Below are 18,213 nucleotides of genomic sequence, written 5' to 3' on the forward strand. Positions count from 1 at the left end.
GTGAGTAATTATCAATTGAAAACAAACACGGGGTGACGTTGTCCCAATCACCATGTCATTCGGGTTTTGTGAGTAACTATCGACTCAAAACAAAAAAAGGGCTACGTTGTTCCAGTGATCACTATATCATTGTTTGATATTACATCAATCTACTTTGCCACTTATCCAGGAGAAAAAAAGTTATCAATCGAACATATAAATATCTCTGAGCGCAATGAAAGTCTCTAGATAAGTAGTATGGTCCAGGAAGATGCCTCAATATAACATTCGTATCTGTCGAATCCGAGAACCCCATATCCCCACAACATACGAAAAAACACGCCATGCCCGTATTTTGATTCCCCCTCTCCCCTTTTCCGCGTAGGCACACGTATTCTCGAAGATACCATTCCTGGGTTTGACGTGAAACAACTCTAAGTTTCATCTTTACATCATCACTGTAGTTTCATGTTTTGGAAGTAACAGTTAGTTCTGAAAATGTAGTTGGAAACACGGCATAAATGCTTCGGTTATACAACCAGCAGTGTTGTAATTCTCTTCCCAACAATTAAGTTGCCTTACGGTTCTCTTTTCGCTCGCCCTCTCCTAAAATATTTCTTTAAATGAAAACAGACTGGACTTTCGACCTTCATAGCTTTTGCAAATCTAACATAGTAAGTCACCCTCTTTTTAAACTTTCTGCTTTTATTATCCACGTACGCGTTTTGGTGTAGATTTTAACTTATTTATCCATGAATTTGAGTGTACGAATTTGATACATTGACCTCCATGCATTGAGATTTACAAGAATTCTTTAGAAAGTTGAACCTTGGGTGCAGTTTTTCTGAGTCGGTAGTTTTTTATTAGAATATTAGATCTGCTTGAGATAGCAATCAAATATATAATAAAAGATGGGACTGCTGAATAGTAGTGAGACTTTCTAGTTTTGTTCTAGTCACATTCACAGGATCATGTTGTTGAAACGTTAGAACTTGGCTTTTTCAATGCTATATGTCGAAGCTTATTAATGTACAACAAGTACACAGGACCACAGCGACGCGAAGTTTCTTGTTCTCTCTCAGAAGCGGAACAAAAACTCGACAACCGTGCACTGTGATACGCAGCGGGGTGGCTTCGTATTGATTGAAATAATGCACTTTGTATTGTGGAAAAAATAGCCATGCAAAGGTGACCAGGAGCAAATTAAGATACGCCTGGCGATATTATCTCTGAAATGGCGGTCGTTGCTGAGTAGGGGAAAGGCTGTTTGATAAGAATTCACAAAAAAAATCGTAAAAAATTTAAAAACACAAATGAGATATCCAGTATGTACTTTTGTAAGGGGAAAAATAACAATACAAAGGTGTGTTGGTTGATGATGGATGTTTTGAAACAGCGGCCATATTGGAAAAGGAAAATTACTGGCAAATTCAACGATAAAAGAGTCATCGAATTGTGAAATCGAGGAAGTTAAATTGATGGATTGTTTCAAATGAATCCATCTGGTCGTTTCGATTAGATTAATAATACCTCGTGATGTGTTTACGGAACTTTAAACCGAAAGCCGTAGGTGGGTGTTATCTGGATACTCGGTGATTTAGTAGGCTTAAACATCTACTTACCCTATAGGTAAAATATTAACACCGTGTGTACATATGACTCCGTTTTTAGGATATAATTAATGGCCATACGTCGACGATGTGGAATTTAAACCTACGTGTGCACACAAAATACCTTGGATGGCGTGTGAACTTTTTAGTTTGGACTTTAAAAACTTTAAAATGGCAAAATAATATCAATAAATTGATAACGAATATTGCTGTGTCCGTGGAAATTAATATGTATCTGGACACCTGGTGTTCATGGCGTTGGTGGGATGTCTGGTTCGTGACACCGTTGCTACTGTGATCTACCATGGGAACTATGGAGTTCTTTGTTGAAATTTGCACAAGATCGAATCATGATCATGTAGACGACTGTCTGTCGCGGGTGGATCTGCAAGGGTTATTGGTCATTGATCAATCATTATTGGTTGATGAGGAAACGCAGTTTGGTCGTCCCTTGCCACTGAGACTGGCTACAGCAGTTTTGGATTGGCACCGAGCTTAACTAGCCAGTGTGGCAATTTATACCGAGCTAAGCAGCGAACAAATCGACACCGAACTCGACACAGCGAACAGAATACTTTTACGAGTTTACACGGTGCTACCATAAGTCGCTAAGAACTCTATTATGAACTAGTTTACACCTTCTTGTTTAAATGCAATGTTTACTTGTGATTGTTTCACATGTACGTAACTGTCAATACACCGATTGTCTGAACTCTTTGCCCAACTCTACACACAAGCATAAACTCCAAACTGACCACAAGCCAAACAGATTGTTGACACTCAGCCCAGGGCACATCCCTAAACAATTCTTATAACACCTACTCTTACAACGTTTGTTTTATATTTACAGAAAAGACAAAGACGTTTTTATTTTTGTTTCCAACATGATATGAATTTAATGATACGTTCCACATGATTGTCTCGATATTGCAAGTATTTTACATAAAATTTACATATTAAAGCTTTTTCTTGGCTTATCAAACGGTGTTCAACGTTCCTTAAAGGGGTAAAAACAGTCAGGGTTCATCACTCACGACATGATTTGTATCTCTTACGTGACAATATACATGCTATCTCTACATTTTAACAATGCACTTGACATGTACACAATTTTCAAAATGGCGACTGCCAGGACACTGAGCGTGTACCGCATTTTGTACAGAGTAACATCGCTATGTTTTGGCATAGTGTTTGAGTTAAATTCGGTATGTAAAAGCTTTTTTGAGGTCTTGACACTTCTAAAAAGGATTCCCTTCCAAAATTTTGGTAAAATTCACAAAAATTTCCATAAATTTTATCAAAATATGATGTTTATGATACCGAGATCTACAACACTGTGCACGACATAGGAAGTGACCAATAGTGAGACTTCACATGACAGTCAGATCTACAGCCGATAAACAAGAACACACTGAGTAGATGCAAGCAAAAATTTCTGCACCAAAACAGTTCTAAAATCCTACGCAGATGAAAACAGAAACTTAGAAATGACTGTCATTTTGTGTATGGTATGCTTGTTTTCCCCATAAATTTTGAAATCTGGTATTTGATACCTTGAAGGTCAATAAAATTAATAATTTATACATCTCTTTGGGATATAGCTAAAAATATTCCGCCTTCCCACTTAATAAATAAAGTTTTTAATCTGATATGATTGTAAATATTAAATTTTGAAGATAAACTCAAAAAGGTATAATCGATGGAGAAAAAATATGATATGATATTATATCCCTAGGTCTTGATTGCACATAGATCGCTTTGGTTTAGTTACATGTAATGATTTTAAATTTCCATTGTTTTTATACTTTTATCTGTACATTTGCTCACATTTCTGAATTTGTTGATAAACGTCAGATATTCTCTTGTTCAATGTTTCTACATTACCCCGTGGCAGTCTTGGCATTTCCCTGTACAAGGGTTCTTCTCGTTGAAATACCTCCCATAAGATTTCACCAATGTTTTGTTGTTCATGTATATGTTTAATGGCGTCTGCCGTTGAGCTTCTGAATATACATAGAGAGTTGAGAAGAGAGTCGTGAAAGTGGGAATATTTCTCCAACAGACGATAGCTGTGTAGAAGACCAGACTCGTTGTCGTAGAAAACCAACGTCCCGTCGTCTGCGATCTGATCCAAGTTATGAGTTGGACTATCCATGATGAATTCGTTCCATTGACGATTAAACATATTGTTGGCAACTCTGTCGAAATTCGCCGTCAAATAATCAAAAACGATCAAATCAGACCACTGAACAAGTTCAACCAATTCCTCTAATTGCAAATTTTCTAAAATTTCGCGAGTAGGATGCATTTTTCTATCTTCCTCTCTGTATTGTTTTGGTATGTAGGCTGGTTTCAGATTGTCAATCCATTCGGTTAGAATCACAATTTTGTCCTGTTTCCATTCCGCCAACGGAATATCGTCGCTTATATTTTTCCATTGCCAATCGTTGCTACGAACCAAGCTTAAAACAGACGGTGGAACGTTTTTTATTCCAAGTATTCTTGATAAGTGATATGAGAACATTTCTCCTTGTAGTTGGTCCATGTTTTGTCTATAACGGCAACAAGTAAGCGATCCATTTTGAAAAGTGAGCAGGCGATTCTGCATTCGACCACATCCGTCTTGCATGTGAACGACAGATGAATTACGCGCGAAATCCATCCACTTTTTGACGTGTCTGTCGTCAAAACCTTTGGGTGTATGATTTTCTAGATAACTACTCCAATATATAGCATTTGATAAGATATGTTCTTTGTTCCAAGTACTTGATATTTGAGATGTTGCGTTGGGTAAACCCTCAGAGGTAGATTTATCAGCGTTGGCAGTCGGCTCTTTCAGTCGTTCGTACTGCTGACGTTCGAGCAGTTTATGGCGAGATTGCGTTCTCTGTTTATTTCGAATTATCCGCGCCTTAAATCTATACGAATCGTCAAGTGTGTTTACTAGTGTCAATTTGTCTTCTTGTAACATATCATATTTACTGACGGGCTTATTTTCAAGTATCTTTTCAAATTTGTTGGTTTTTGTGCCGTTAAACAAAGTACCACTGAAAGCCTGTTCCGACGATTCGAAAATGGCCGACGGTTTACGTATCACTCTACGGTTTCTTTCATCGATGTCGAAAAACGCATTGTTTCCTCCAGACTCGCGTTTTTCATCCACAATTTGGGCATTTAAAACAACATCATGATTAATAGTACTCGGTAGCTGCAAATATGTCCCAAGTAACGTCCACACAGAGAAGATAAGTCCGATAGCCAGCAATGCACTCAGCCGAGGCATCGTGGTTGTAGAGTTGACCATACGTCAACAGTGGTGTTATCAATACCGTGTGCACTCACAGATAATGCAGTCGATATAATTGTCTGTCTTTTCAAACACTTGAATATCGACAGATGATAAATTATTCATCTTATCTCATGTTTTGCCATACCTTAGACTCCGTGATCTTCATACAGGTAAGCAAACAACACACTCCCAGTAGAGGAAGTGTGTTTCCCGGTGACCGTAAAGTTTAAAGCACTACGCGATCCACGGTACACGCGTCATTTTCCAATTTTACGTTCTGTGTTTACCAATACCATGAGTTTCCCATCAGAAATACAAACACAATTCCAAATAGTTTGGCCAAAGTGTGGTCTGTCGATGAATTCTGGTTCGCTCCCTCAGTAGAATTCGTTGTGATTACTTCGGGGGTAACCCAGGTTTGACATCTATAGCCTGTAGCCGTATTACAATGTCCAATCCATACGTTATACGTTTACTACATTCGTCTGCACTCTCAATGGCCGAACAGCTCCGAGCAAGTGATACTCCACAAAAGTGTTGTGTCCGAGTTCGAAATAAAGTCCACCCAGGAGGCCACAAGTGTAATTTTGATGCGTCGCTGACAGCGCGGCAGGTAGTCTGCTTCAAAGACCCACCGTGACCCTTACAGTGCTGTTAGCAAGTCACTAGTAAGCACTCCTGACAGTTGGCGAAACATTACACTCAGAATAGTTTGCACCTCAACAGCACGCTAGGGGGTCTTTTTTTCAATGTTGCCTGAAATACCCCTTCCCTCAGGCATGTTACATTCTAGCTTTTTATTGGTCGAAACACAAGCGGCTTTGTCCCGACCTTGTATTGATTGTACAGTCGAATAATGCCGAGGCTTATTGAAGTCGAGAAAAGTAGCATGAATTAAAGAAAAACATTGTGTATAACAAGGTGCTAGGATTTACATCTAAAGCTCTACCCGTCAAGTGAATAGTTGTGCACACAATCCGATCAACGCATCTTGTTACCGATGCTTAAAATATTTGAGTCGAAAAAAGAACATCACAATTGTGGCAAGTTTCACCTTTCTCGTGTACCCTCTTATAAACAAGTTGAATTTATCTAGTATCTCTCGGAGCAATTAAGTTAATAAAATTCAATAGTGTGCCTTCAATAGCCATAAAAAAGTTACGTAAATGGATAATAGCACTTAATTATGTGGGATGGGCCAAAAAACACTTAAAACTATGTCACAAAATAAGAGCAACTATCCCTATTTAGTGCTATTGGAATCATCCATATGAGTGTAACGGAACCAGAAATTATACAATTATTATACTCCTGTAGGGGTTGGAGGTTTACCGACAGGGCAATGTAAACTGGGCGAACTGTACATTGATTTATTCTCCAGTGTGAATTGATGACACCAAAGGTCAAAGGTTGAATGCATCAATTGAGCGACGTGCGAAAATAGTGTCGGAACTGGTATGTCTAGGATCGGTTTATTACCACGCATTGTTGTGTTCATTCACCGGTTCATTCCGACACAATCAGTATGTTCCATAGAGATAGGTATGCACTGCACGCACATCCTTTTATCTCTTGTGACCTTTGACCTCCGATTCACATCCCACGGCCAAAAAGTGATAATCAAACTGAAGGGAAGACCGTCCTGCATCAAGGGACTACTGAGGTGGGCTATCTAATGAACTGCCATGTCTGGTAAAATAATGGGTCTAATTTCACAAGTGGTCGTGTATGTCATATTAAGTATGTTGGGTTGTTATTTAAGGAAGGGTTGTGATGTTGGAGACATTCTTTATATGTGTATGTTCACCGTATGGTTGCTATATTGTTGATACGATACCTCTGAAGTGACCCTGAAATTCTAGTCTACCCAGAACTTAGTATTTCCAGATGTCACTCCGTTTTAGTCCAAATAAGTTTACGGTTATGTTGTTTCCGTCACGGTACATTCATTTTATCAGACTTCATGGCTGTGAAGTGGGTATCATACCTTTCCCTCATTCAAGAATCAATAATTCGATTAGTTTTTCACTGTATTTTACAAGTTTGTGGGTTAGATCTGAGCAGTCAGGACTGTTCGGGGGCGTTGTAATGACTCTTGGGGGTCACCCTCATGATGTTTTAGACACGTTCCTACAGTAAAAATGTCCAGGTCAATTTACACTATGCTAAATACTTCAACACGTGAAAAACAACCTGAATGATGAAATTAAATGGAGAGAGGGAGGGACATCTATCTATCTATCTATCTATCTATCTATCTATCTATCTATCTATCTATCTATCTATCTATCTATCTATCTATCTATCTATCTATCTATCTATCTATCTATCTATCTATCTATCTATCTATCTATCTATCTATCTATCTATCTATCTATCTATCTATCTATCTATCTATCTATCTATCTATCTATCTATCTATCTATCTATCTATCTATCTATCTATCTATCTATCTATCTATCTATCTATCTATCTAATCTATCTATCTATCTATCTATCTATCTATCTAACTGTCTGTCTGTCTGTCTGTCTGTCTGTCTGTCTGTCTGTCTGTCTATCTATCTATCTATCTATCTATCTATCTATAATGAGAGAGAGAGAGAGAGAGAGAGAGAGAGAGAGAGAGAGAGAGAGAGAGAGAGAGAGAGAGAGAGAGAGAGAGAGAGAGAGATAGGGGGAGGGGGGCAGGCAGCAAGGGACTATGCAAGAAAGATGCAGCGAGAGAAATTTCGCACCAAATTCTTAAAACTTTTGATTTCATTGTCGATTTCTTGTTCGATTCCTTCTGCATCTCACTGAGAGAAAGTTAAACGTCTTCCATTGCCTGAACTAATAATGTTACATTTAATTTGTTAGCCTAATAAATGAATGAAGGCAACATAACAAAAATGAATAATTGTACCTCTTTTCTTTGTAACCTTTTGTTAGTCCGTTTTAGTCTGTTATCTATTATGTTGTTGTTGTTGTTGTTGTTGTTGTTGTTGTTTGTCCGAAGTGTGTTTACAAAATGTTTCATTGAGAGAACAGTGCTCTGTACTGATATGAAGTCTGTATATGAAAGACGAATAAATAAAAAATAATAATGAAACAAACGTGTATATTATTTATTCTTTAATTTGACAGTTTCTTAGTTTCCCAATTCTACTACAACATCGCCTTTATATGACCAGCTGTTAATGCAATGGACAAGATTCTTAAGTTTATTTTCTCTGATAGTAAATTTCTCTGAGATTGAATAGTTTTTAGTTTGTACTATGCTCTAAGGTCATTTATATTTGTCATAATCATTTGAGATTGGTGAGATGTATTCATGTACTTTCAGGGTTTATAGACAAAACGTAATTTGATCAACTTGAGGTAAAATAAACGACTAGAAATCATCATTAATCATTAGTAGATGGTTTATTAAATATAAACTCAGAGAGAAAATACAATTATGTTATGTAATTTCTATTTTTATTTGTCATTGTTTTCTAAAAGTTACTCTATTGAGAGTGAGATAGAGAGAGAGATAGATAGATAGAGAGAGAGAGAGAGAGAGAGAGAGAGAGAGAGAGAGAGAGATAGAGAGAGGAAATGGATGGTTAATTGAATTGAAAAACGTAAGAGTAAAACGTGTCTAGACTTTTTATAAAACTTTCAAACAAATAATCAAACTAAGTGAGGGTGTAATACAAATAAACTATTTAAGTGTCAACTTCACTACCACATGTAAAACTGACTTTGTAAAAAATTTAAACTATTTCTGTAAAATCATCGTACTGGTCACTTTTAAACCATAATTTTTACATCAAAATATACACGATGTGTTAATCAATTATACCACTCCTGAATAAATTCAAAATTTGTTTAAAAGTTAGAAAAAATGATAAAATTTGTTTATTTTTATGGCGGGAAAGTACACCACCCTGAGTTTGATGCGTAGTTAATGCCAAATCAAATGTTCACACGCACACTCGCAGCAACTTGTTTCAATTATGGCACATTGGCCTTTGCCCCCGTTCCCTGTAACCGCTGGTAGTGGCCATTCTGACCTATTACATCGCCATGTAACATTACACCGCAATCCTGTGAACCCTGTATCTCTTTAGATACAGTACAACAAATTTATATGCCATGACAAACACGGAATGTCATCGTCCAAGCACGTTCGTTTGTAATTAGATGTCCAAAAATTTAGACTGTGGTTGGACATATGTTTGTGATTTGGTGTCGTAAAACGGTAGAATTCAACAAAAGCACGATTTATAGGCCTCATCTATAATTTATATCCCGACATAGAGCACGATATTGATGTAAAATAACGAGTTCTATTGTCACACTCTCTTAAATATATGTGTTTGTTTATACACAACAATCTAATAAAGAAATGGATACTTCAAAGTCCCTTTTTAAAGCTACACTAGCAGTTACTGGAGTATTATTTTTTCGATCAAACAACCAACAATATTTTGAGAGTTCTATTTTATCTATCAGTAGTACAGTAACAGGTTGAAACCATGACTGTATTGAGGGTGCTGAGTTTTGGGTATGGACCTAAAATCAATTTCATTGGTTCAAGATATTGTATAATATATAGCTGTACAAACACATTTATATACAGATGATTCAATATTCTACAATATTAACAAGTAAGTCCATTATATCTTCAATCAAACAGACATTGACAAATTAAATGGAACTATAATATTGATTAATAAACCTAGAGCAACTAGTAAATTAATTAATTAATTAATTAATTAATTAAACAAACAGACACCAGAAGGTGTAATCGTTTATATATTTCACCGTAGTACTGTTAATATTGACTCTGTTTCAATTTCTCGTTTATTTAGAGTGGTTATTTAATTTCAGAGTGACAAATAAGCCCGGTGGGCTGGGTGATGTATTAACCTTTCAATTTGTTACCGTATATTCACATGCCATAAACAGCCTGTTATTACGTCATGTACTGATTTAAATGCTTATCCCAATCAGGTTAATTTTTCGTTTATTTTCGATTTGGTTATTATTTCGTCAAGTTTCCTCAAGGGGAAGCTGTGTCGTAGGTTTTGTACTGTCTAAGTCCATCCGTCAATACACGAATGTATTTGAAAGGAACGTCCAATAGATTACTAACTCGCAAGGGTGATTGAGGGTATTTTTAGTTTCGTAATTTGATTTGGCCGCTAAAATTATACAAGTAATTAATGGCAATGAAATTATATATGATAATTTTAGGTCTTGGAGACGGTATATTGGGTAAATACATCCACTTATTAATCAAAATACTTCAAAATTGTCACTTTCGCTAAATTAGAGTTTGTGTAAGTTAACGTTACTTTATAAAACACTGGGACGAACAGACAAATTGGGGTAGCCATCAAACGGACTTGCCCGGCATTCCAGGGACCATTATTTAGAATCTAAGCTTTGTACTTTTGGCGTAATTTTGAATGGTGACCATTTGGTGCTTTTATTGCTCCTGAACATGGACGGGAAATTTTGTTGTCGTACTTTTACAAAATAACGTAGCTAATTCATCTAATATTTAGGAGCCGGTGCACACTTCACTGATCATGAATTGAGATTGGGCGACAGTTTGATTTATGCATTTAATGACTGGTAATTTCGTTAACAGGTATTCCATTAACAACCCCTTCACGCTTGTTTATCTCTCTAGATGCCTTTAAAGCATCTAAAGTATGTGTGCCGTTCTGCTGATAGGAAGTACATGCATTAACCAATGAAGTACCCGATTTTTTCCCCCGCCATTATATTTTTGAAAAAAATGATCGTTTTCTGTGTAGTTTTTTTGACGTTTCACTCTCATTTTAGATTGATATCACAGAAATGTAACTCCTTCGTTAACTGATGTCAAAATTGTGTATCTTTACGGACAAAATTATTGAACAAAAATTCTCGTTCACTTGTAACTTTTTAGTACATTTCAACATCATTTTAGTCTGGAATAATAGAAATAGTGTTTATCAATAAAATGCTACCAAAATTTCGGTTGAAGTGTGGCAACAAGTAGATATATTTTTCATTTATATTTTTATGATTTCATGGATTTTTGTTATTTCACTTACAGTCTGGTGGTGAATAGGGTCATTAGTGGCATTGAGCTACCGCCTACTATAACACAATCGCGATGACTATCAGGAGTTTTGTGGCACGTGTTCAATTAGTCGCCGGAAAGTGATTTGTCACCTTTGACCTCTCGAGTACTCAGTGGTGTTTTGTCTCTTTAACTGGTCACAATTTTCTTACAATCGTTCTACTCTAGGTGTTGATGCCATAGCAACAGTGTGAGAATTTAATCTGATGGGCTTGGTTACTCATCCGGTGTATCGCCATGGCAACGTAACTGACCTGTGACATGTATTACATCTACGCTTGACAACCACTGCCGAAAATAGAGACATCACTGTGATTCTGAAAGATCTCATGGGAAATAACTAATGCTATCTATTGACGAATATTGTCAGTGTTTGCAAGGATGAATACAGGGACATTTAATCAAATCTGAAGGTAATTTCACCGACAAAGATCGTAATCTGAGAACAAATTAAAGAAATTAAACAAAGCTTAAAACTGCGGTCTTGACAACAAAACACACGACACATGGCCCAAAAGAGCACAAAATGGTAAATCGGGTATGTACATATTTCGTGTGGTTGTAAGTGAGTGGCCTTCAGCAATTCCGTACTTTCCATATGCTGACAATCAACTTTTAAAAGAAAATCTTCACGGGAACTTTAACATGACTACTGGAGACCACAGAGGCTAAATCTGTAACTCCACTACACCTGACTGTTTCTATATGCATCCATATTGTCTAACAGCATGAGTGTAGCGGAGTCACAGATTCAGCCATTGAACAGACAACCACGGAGACAACAACACCGAGATTTAGGAGATTGAAAATTATCTGAAGATACAAAATTAGACAAAATAATTTCCCCACGATTTACTTTGTTTTTATTGTAATCCTCAAATTGGGTTGTTTACACGAACACGACACCAGTGAAACAATAGGTGACGTCATGATTGACAGATGTAGCCAGCACTCACAGTCAAATGCATGACCGGTAGTAGGTACAGAATCTATCAAATCTATCTATAAGATATACTAAAATGTATTATTTACAAAGTTTCACATGGTTGGAAAACAACAAAAATGCGAGAGAGAATAATACTGCGGGCTCGCGACAATGGTACTACAAAACGCTCAATGTCCCAAATAGGGTGATTCGCTTCTGATTTTTCTATGTTCCGGAGTCAGTGCACAGGGCATGGATGTATTAGGGAGATCTCCCTAATACATCCATGCACAGGGGCGGGTATATCATACGAATACTTGTGCTACAAATGTATCAATCTCTATACTAGTACATATAACACATGGGTGAGAAATTAGAGTCACTAAAAGAAGACGTTGTTATATTTAGCCCATAGACAAGGGAAACAACAATCTAAGAATTACTGCACGCCCTATGTAGAGTTGTACTAGAGAACACAACACATTATGATACGTGTTTACACTTCAAAACTTGTCTTGAGTATTTATTGTACTTATATTGACAAAAAAACAAAAGATGGATTCCCTAATGATAAAAAGGAGGTACAAATCATCTCTAATTGCTCTTCCGTGGACTGGTTACTTTCAAAGCTGGGAGTGACTTGTCATTATATGCTTACAATGTAATCGGGATCATAATTAAAGCTATCGAGGCATTGTCTGCAGTGACTAACATCTATAGCTAGCGAGTTAACAAGTGAATTAACACGCCAAAATCACACCTTATGAAAAAACCCCTTTCACGTAATGAGGCTATTGATTGGAGAGTGACAGGAGCAGTGGAACCACTAATTAGTCACAGTTGTTAGGAGTACAATGTCGTATTGAGTAGGGTTAATATAGTTAGTTCATTAATTTAGAACAAAGGTGATAGAAGTCTCCATGATGAGCAGTCCTTCAATAGATCTGACAGGTTTTGTTTGTTTTATGTTTTCCCCTGGAAAGGTCCTTGTCTGTGCTCGTTGCTAAGGAATGAAACTTTAGCCCACAGCCGCTCTCTCACCTAATGTCTCCATGATACTAGTAATAGAGAACTAGTCTAGTTCCTGACGGCCGTGTTCCGATTTTACACTACGTTATCTTCACACATCTAATATAGAGCATGAAGGCATCTCTCCTATCACAGACAAAAAGTCTTTAATTCTCTAGCTTGTCTGTGCCCCTATAGCAAGCTATAATAGGTAGAGCATGGCGGTTTCTCCCCTATCCAATCTGATGTGGTGAATACAGCCTGATTTTTTGTTCACCTCTGTTTCATTCGTTTACTGTTGTTCGTTTTCGATTTTGTTGTTCTGGGCGTGAGCAAAATATGGGAAGGTGGCGATCACTCCCCGAACAATAAAATCGAAAACAAACGAGGGAAAGAAAGAGAGGTAAATAAAGAAATCGAGCCTTATTCACCACATCAGATGTGAGTTTTAGACAAGTTACTACCTTACAATCTGTATATATATCTAAATAGTTTATCCATTGTTAATAGAGGGACTGTGTTTAGCCCAAAGTCTGTAAAATACGTATAAACTAACATAAGCACTTCGGAGTCTCGACCCCGAGGAAGGATTATTATAGCCCTGGGTTCAGTCGTGTAAGAGTTTTGGCTCTTGTGTAGGGGGAAGGCGACAACCAAACCCCCATATGACTAGGATGCCACGTGCTTTCACTTTGGTAGGAATTGTTCGGTCGAATGACAAATGCAAAGTTCGAGTCTTTGGTTCGAGTCAATACGGACAATTCCAAGTCAACATTTATACGTATGATAATTTTCCCGAGTTACTCTACTGGTTCTCAAAAGTTCAATACCCGTTGTAACTTGGAAAACTCGCTATTAAATGATCTACGGGGTTCTACTGACCAATGACTCCCCACCCACCCGAACTGTCCAGATACGGTTCGACGGCTAAAGTGAGCATACTTGACACAGTTCGCACTTCACTCTCTGTTTTACGTGCAATCGTTAGCGCAAACCTGCCGTACCTAGGGTAGCCTGGAGAAGTACTGGCGCCAGACGTACAGAGACCGTGTTTCATCGACAGGAAAAAAATGTTTTACGTGACTGTATGAGACAGAATCATCAAAGGACTTATTCAAGTCTCTGACCTTTTTTTTCAATATTTATTTGATTCAGGATGAAATATGTTTTAAAACACACAAACACAGCTGTATTCTTTTGTGTGGAATGATAACCTGACGGAGTGATTGCCAGACAGTCGTCGGGTGAACGCAAAGAGACGTGCGGAGACTATAGCTACTGGTAATATTGGGAAATAAAATAAAAGCTGGACATTTCCTTTAAGAAACTAAATGTGACGTGACTAACAAACTCAAAATATTTAAAGAATGGGTGGCTTAAAAAAACTCCCTGTTGGCGGGTCTAGATCTTTCTAAGTATCTCTGTAAAGACTCAGACCACTGTAATATTGAGGAACAGCCTGTACTGTGGATCATGGTAGCACTGTATTATTAAAACACACCTTTTGACGAAAATATTCGAAAATTAAAAAACACAAAGTTATGGTGAAAATATTAGCAACGACTACAACCTGAAACCAACAAAAAATGAGTTTACCTGTCAATCATTTGAAACTCGAGGGGATATTACAAGCTGCCATGTAACTACATACAGTGACATGTTTAAAAGTGTGACAATACGTACTGTATACTCCAGTATCTCGCTATGTAAACAGTTCCCCAGGCCTAAACAGTTCCCCAGGTCCATGAAATAGAAGATAGTTAATTTTATGAGTTGTCTTGAAATAGATAGGGTAATCTAAGTCTTCTAATGTTGATTCTACTAAAACTTTATAGTTAGTATATAATGTTCACATTACATTTGTTATATTAGATCGTTCGTGTTAGTATTATAACTGTGCTCTCTCTCTCTCTCTCACACACACACACACACAAACACTCTCCCCCCCTCTCTCCCTCTCTCTCTTTCTCTCTCTCTCTCTCTCTCTCTCTCTCTCTCTCTCTCCTCTCTCTCTCTCTCTCCCCTCCCCCCCCCCCTCTCTCTCTCTCTCTCTCTCTCTCTCTCTCTCTCTCTCTCTCTCTCTCTCTCTCTCTCTCTCTCTCTCGTTGGCAACCCATGCTTATAGCTCGTAGTCAGAGTTTTTAGCGCCCATTTCATCTTTTGGTGTAAAGGGGCGTGGAATGTTAAAATGTTTTCGCTGTATAAATGTAGTCAACCCGTTATATTCAAAGATCAAATGTAAAGTGAACATGTGGTATTTCTAAAAGTTTAATATGTAATTATAAAGAGTAATTTCTATGAACATGGTAGGTTGGAAAGTTAAATCAGTGAAAATGTTTTGTAAAAAGACATACCAGATCGGATCGGAAACTTGTTCAAGAAAAGTGTATCCAATTTTGAGCGGGAAATCTTTTTTGTGTGTGGAAGAGGGATAATGGCACAGATACCTGTTTTCAATCTAGTCTAGAAAAAACATAAAAGGTGATAAAAACCAAGAATTTATGGGCGGGAAAGTGGTTCGTTAGTGAAAAGGAATTATAGATTTGTACATACCAAATGGGATGTAGTGACTTGTTTAGTGGAATAACTGACTAATGGGATTACCTGACAGAAAGACTACGTCATGTTTATTGTGGGTAAAACCAAGGACGTATAGCTTATTTGTCAAATTTTGTTTACTTCTTCCAAGCTACTGACGTAATTAGTACGGGGCAACATAAGCAGACAAAAACTACACGGCATACTAGCTAGTATTGTCCACTTAAAAACCATCATTCACACACTAGTAGGTGGTCGCAACATCTAAAAGACTTTTAAAACTATTTCAATGATGAGTCTTGTTGTGTTTCGCAACAATAAAATCTTACATACAATGAACTCTACAGGGGAGGGACGTCTTTCTCTGTACGACAAGTCATCTCTATAAATGAACTACACGGCCTTGCTGAAGTGTTAAACAGATCGGCGTAGCAGTATATACCGTTGTACAAACTTTTTCAAAATCTCTCGTAATCCTTAAAGTACTCAAAGAACTTTTGTGTAGACCTTTGTTGAACTATCAATAGAAAGTATACACGATACATGTTAGTAGTTTCATTGACAGTCCCCAAAGAAATAAATCTCAATTTGCCATTTCCCCATTAAGGAGCGCCCTTATTATTAATATATTCTGGTAATGCGACAACGAAATGCGAAGTATGTTTTCTAAATAACACCTTGGGTAAAAATGTGAGCGATAAGAAGGATAGTTGAGTGATGTCTAGAGGAAGGTAAATAATCTCAGCCACTTAAACATCGGCTTAAAACTACCCAACACATTGAACCAAAGAACAGATTAGAATGAATGAAAGTTGGTCAAAACTTTCAAAAATATCTCGCTAGGACGATACGCCCCGTCACCCTTCAACAGTACTAGTTGAGTGAGACGAAGCTACGATGTCAATTCCTCGATTGTCCTCAAGAACTCGTCCCAGGTCTTTGTTTATCACATCGATCGCTATCTTTGTCCACGTCAACTTTTCACGATTGATATTTGTAACCTATTCAAGTCAATAACTGAAACTCTTCACACCTGCCTGTATATTTAACAGTCACTTAAGGGGTTTCATCTGTCTGTCAAATCGCCATATGAACACGTGACATATTCCCACGGTAGATTCCTATTGACAAAAGGGTGGCGCTCGACGTTGGTCGGTTCAGTGTCTGCTATTCATACAAGTTGTATAGTAAACAGCGAACCTAAACAATGTTTCGACGAGAAGTGAAAATGTATCCGACTAGTGCGTTTCAGTGACTGAAAATTTTCAATTGATGAGAACTCTACCAGGAACTGAGTGCATTTCAGATTCGTGACTCTATCGGGGTCTGTCTGCCTAGAAGGACACGCCTTGCATATCGTCTACACCGGACTAATGGTTAATTATTGTCCGAAATAGTTCTTTTCAGATCGTGGGTTACTAACAGCTGACAACGAAAATTCATGACATAGTTTTTGGGCGAGTCTGAAATCGAAATTCCACAAACTTGATGGTCACGTGCACATTTACACGCCACACAACTTGCAGCTTACTTTTTGTATCGTTCACGATAATTATATTACAACAGTATACTAACAGAATCGTGTGTATGAATATTCTGATTTTCCATTTTCGTTTAAAATTTGAAATAATATTTTCCTTTTCCCGCTCATAAGTTGATATTTGAAGCATATCTGGTTTGACACATAGGGCTACGTAATATTTCTTAGTTTTAGATTGTCGTTTTCTGAAGTTATCTACAGGCTAAATATGACAACGTTTTCACTTGAATATATTTCCTCTACATTTGTGGAAAGAACAGAGTATCGTCTAGTGTGAAGCGTATGATTTATAGTAACAGGATTCGTATGACATTTTCCTTAAAAAATAAACAATCAAAGTAATAATACGTATCCCTGTAGTTTGATACAAGAAATATTTAAACATATGTTATAAAAACTTCCCTCCTTTTATCGTACTACGACGTGCGTTCACTCTTCACTTCATGCTGAGACAGTCTGAAGTACAACTCGGTAGTCCCTAGAATGAAAGAGTCATCATTTTTGCACTCCCTATTAATCTTGTCGCTTATGTCGTCAATTGGCAATTGTTAACGTCGTAAACCACATACATACCTCTTTACGGCACCGTCAAAGATGTTTGAGATTTAGCAGAAAATACTGGAAATTTTCATGAAAGATTTATTTTCGCTAATTTCGCTAGAAACCCTCGCAAATATAACGTAGTGACTAAAATACCTTCTTGTATGTGAACACAATGTACTACTAGTCTGGTAATTAGTAAAAATTAGTCTTTGAGAACTAACTGAAGACTGTAAAATCGCAACAAAATGTTCTAGTGGTATCTAGGTTTACAAGTATGCACCCTGGTTTGCGAGATTGGCATGATTAATATTTAAAAAAAAGTATTGTAACTGTCAAGGCCCCTTATTGTTATTCTCACCTTCGTCATACGTCTTCGAGCTTTCAAAAGTCTTTTCGTTACAGTTTCCACAACAAATGGTGTCGATCGATTGTGGTTTAATTGGCATATATAAACTTATTTCATATAATTTCTTATTTAACCCCCCCCCCCACCAGGCGGGCTATTATAGGGGGTTTAGTCCGTCGACGTCCATATACAACTCAATCTAATTAAAATTTAATGTGAGAATGTATGACTCGGTTAATTTGTTTACCCACAGACCTATATTTAGTGGTCTGAAGTTTACCTCTCTCGGTTACCCAGACTCTCGTCTCGGGGGCGTTTGGGGAGGTCTCGTAGT

General features: G+C 37.4%; 1 protein-coding gene across 1 annotated transcript; it reads right to left on the minus strand.

Annotated features, from left to right (window-relative positions):
- Positions 1–2,507: 2,507 nt before the first annotated feature.
- On the minus strand, positions 2,508–5,526 carry LOC144452887 (four-jointed box protein 1-like). Its single transcript, XM_078144088.1, has one exon. It carries the CDS (start codon positions 4,891–4,893, stop codon positions 3,397–3,399), a length of 1,497 nt encoding a protein of 498 aa, XP_078000214.1. The 5' UTR covers positions 4,894–5,526; the 3' UTR covers positions 2,508–3,396.
- Between the last annotated feature and the right edge of the window lie 12,687 nt (positions 5,527–18,213).

This window comes from Glandiceps talaboti, chromosome 23 (genome assembly GCF_964340395.1).
Source record: "Glandiceps talaboti chromosome 23, keGlaTala1.1, whole genome shotgun sequence".
Taxonomy (NCBI): Eukaryota; Metazoa; Hemichordata; class Enteropneusta; family Spengelidae; genus Glandiceps; species Glandiceps talaboti.

Bases quoted from the DNA above. Each gene is read 5' to 3' on its own strand.
- LOC144452887 (XM_078144088.1), bottom strand. From the start codon at position 4,893: ATGGTCAACTCTACAACCACGATGCCTCGGCTGAGTGCATTGCTGGCT.